At 52.8% G+C, this 2652-nt stretch overlaps 1 protein-coding gene across 1 annotated transcript in view; it reads right to left on the minus strand.

Annotated features, from left to right (window-relative positions):
* Positions 1-957, minus strand: part of asb15a (ankyrin repeat and SOCS box containing 15a) — a 3358-nt gene extending 2401 nt beyond the window's left edge. Inside the window, exons 1-3 of the mRNA XM_019881765.1 lie at positions 833-957; positions 627-761; positions 53-217 (exon numbers count right to left, since the gene is read on the minus strand). Coding sequence (XP_019737324.1) covers positions 53-217; positions 627-761; positions 833-947 — 415 coding nt within the window. The 5' untranslated portion in view covers positions 948-957. The remainder of the gene's footprint in view (positions 1-52; positions 218-626; positions 762-832) is intronic.
* Positions 958-2652: the final 1695 nt, after the last annotated feature.

Raw genomic sequence — 2652 nt, forward strand, 5'->3', positions numbered from 1 at the left:
CGCCATGTTGCCGGTCCCCGAGTCGCACATCACTCGGCGGGCCGACGGTTACCTAGCAACAGCGGCGACTCGTTCTTGGCGTTGAGCGCGTCGGGCCGGGCCCCGCCCTCCAGCAGAGCGCCGACATTCTCGGCGCGGCCGCCTTTGACGGCCAAGGTGAGCGCCGTCTCGCCGCCGCCCTCCGCCGTCCGGGCGTCCAGATTCAGCTCACCTGCCACTGACGGGTCAAAGGTCAACCCTTGAAGCCCCGACAGCAGGTGAGTGAGCCCAAGCGGGAGGAGGATGCGCTCACGCTCCCCAAAATATCAATCCGTTGCTATTTTAACTCCGGCGCTCATTCGCTGTCATCCAGGCACAAAGCGCAAAAGCGGTTGTGGAATGCACCCGGTAAATATGTCGCCGGGCGCGCGTGTGACTCATGCATACGCGAGTGTTGCTCACTTCCTCGGAACACAGCACCCTCGAATTGTGACTGCGTAGTTAGAAAAAAAGAAATAAAAACAAACGTCATATCCACGTTTACGAGTCTGAGCGCGAGTGCCATTTTCCAGCGAACGAGCGAGTCGACCCGAGGATGAACTCTGACCGGCGTCGCGCTCGAGCGTCGTCGCGGCGGTCGCCCTCACGTGTCAGGACGGTCCGCAGGACCTCCGGGTCGGGCTGGCAGGCGGCTCGGTGGAGGGGCAGCCAGCCGCCGGCGTCGGCCTCCCGGAAAGCCGCCGGCCGCTTCAGCAGCAGCTTCCTCAGCGTGGACGCGTCGCCTGGTCGCCGCGGGCGACAGCATCGTCTTCAGCTGAGCGAGCGAGGCGCCGGCCGCTCGTCGTTCGCTTACCTCGCTCGATGGCGGCCGACACTCGCAGGTTCTCCTCGGCGCTCGCCGATAAGCTGATGGGACGGCAAGTTGAGTTCACCGTTTCATTGGCAGTAGTGGACGCAGAGAGTGCCATTAAAAAAAAAACAACAACAAAAAAAACACTTGCTCGATGTTCAGGAGGAAATGAAAAATTGTGCAAAACAAAAAAACACTGCAGAAAAAAATAAAGAAACGCATATCCAAAACAAAAAATATGACATGGATCAATCAATCAATAGATAAATATGTTTTTGGGGTCAAGCTGCAGCTGACAAATATCCAATTCATCAAAAAAAAATAATCGTGAAATTTAGGCATAGTGTCAATGTTGAAACTGTGCTTCAGCGGCGATCAATAATCCAAAATGTGCTTTTTAGGCATCCAACCTCTGCCTTGTTTTGCATGAACACGAAGGCCTCCTACGCGACTGTATTTGCATTTTTTTTTTTGTCCGGATGGGAAATGTCTGAGGCGGTCCAAAGTTTTTGTGTGCGTACCTGGCGGCGGATTTGATGAAGGTCTGGCGGCAGGCATGGTGGATGTCGCGCTGGATGGCGGCGGCGTTGAGCTCCTCGTCCTCGTCGTCCAACTCGTTCATTTCGCTGCAACCAAAACAAACGTTGAGGAGCCTCCTCATTTTTTTTTCTCTCAATAGGTTTTCTATGTGGGGATTTGGGTGGGGTCACTTTTCGTCTTTTTGGTGGTTTTTGTCATTTTTCAGTTTGGACTATTTTTTTTAGGTTTTCAGATGTGATGATTTTGGGGGGGCGGGGTCGCATTTTCAGACTTGGAGCTCATATTTTGTGATTATTTCTCGGCTTTTGTTTTTTTTTTTTCGTCAAGGTCATTTATAGGATTTGTTTTTAGGCTTTTAAGTCTTATTTATTTGTTTATTTATCAAGCAAAGAAAAAAAAAAAAAAAAAAAAAACGAGCAGCGGCGGCGCGCATCATCGCGTGTCCCGCGTGCTTGAAATGATGATGCTGCCCATCACGGTCGCCACGGCGATGAGGAGGCCAAGTCAGCGTCTTGTGAACGGAGCGTCTGAAAAAGCAGTTCAAAAGTTCAAACGGGAGTCCAATATCGTTCTCACCGTGCGAGTTTTGACCGCAGCTCTCCCACGACGCCCACACACACACACACACACACACCAGCAAAAGTGTCAACCGCGAGCTTGCGCACGCTTTTATATTTAGGCGTTGAGCCGGCTGGGGATGTGGCGACGGAGGCTTGTCGCGCGAAATATGGCCCGGTGACGCCGGCTATTGTGAAGAGCTAAGCCGGGCGTGGCCTTCATCCAGACCCGCCCGTCGTCTTGGGTTTCACCACATTCCAAAGAGAGGAGCGCCGCGTTGATTTGCCACACGCGCGTGACCTCGAGTTGAAATCCTGCTCACGCACGCCACCAAATCCATCTGAGGGCGACGAGATATTTGTGGGTCGCATTCTTTTCTCACGTTCATAAAATGTTATTTCAAATTATTTGAAATGTCATTCGATACATATCCATCCAGCCACGATCTGGAGATTGTACAGAAGACAGAAAACACGTACGTCGCCTGCCAGGAAGCGTGTGAGGTGCAGCCGCTCGTCCTTCTTGAAGCGTGGGAGACAACAGACAAAGTTCAAAGGTCGTCGGGTGTGAGAGCTGGCAACTGTTTAACCGGAAGATAAGAAGCTCGAGGAGACAAACCCACCGGCGACCGCTGCCTCGAGCCCACCAAGCCTCAAGCTTTCAAGCCCTTTCGACCGGAGCCCAGGTAAGACTCGCAACTTCGGGGTCGCGCCTTCAGAAGGATT

The sequence above is a fragment of the Hippocampus comes genome, unplaced genomic scaffold (genome assembly GCF_001891065.2).
Source record: "Hippocampus comes isolate QL1 unplaced genomic scaffold, H_comes_QL1_v1.1 scaffold299, whole genome shotgun sequence".
In the NCBI taxonomy this organism is placed as follows: Eukaryota; Metazoa; Chordata; class Actinopteri; order Syngnathiformes; family Syngnathidae; genus Hippocampus; species Hippocampus comes.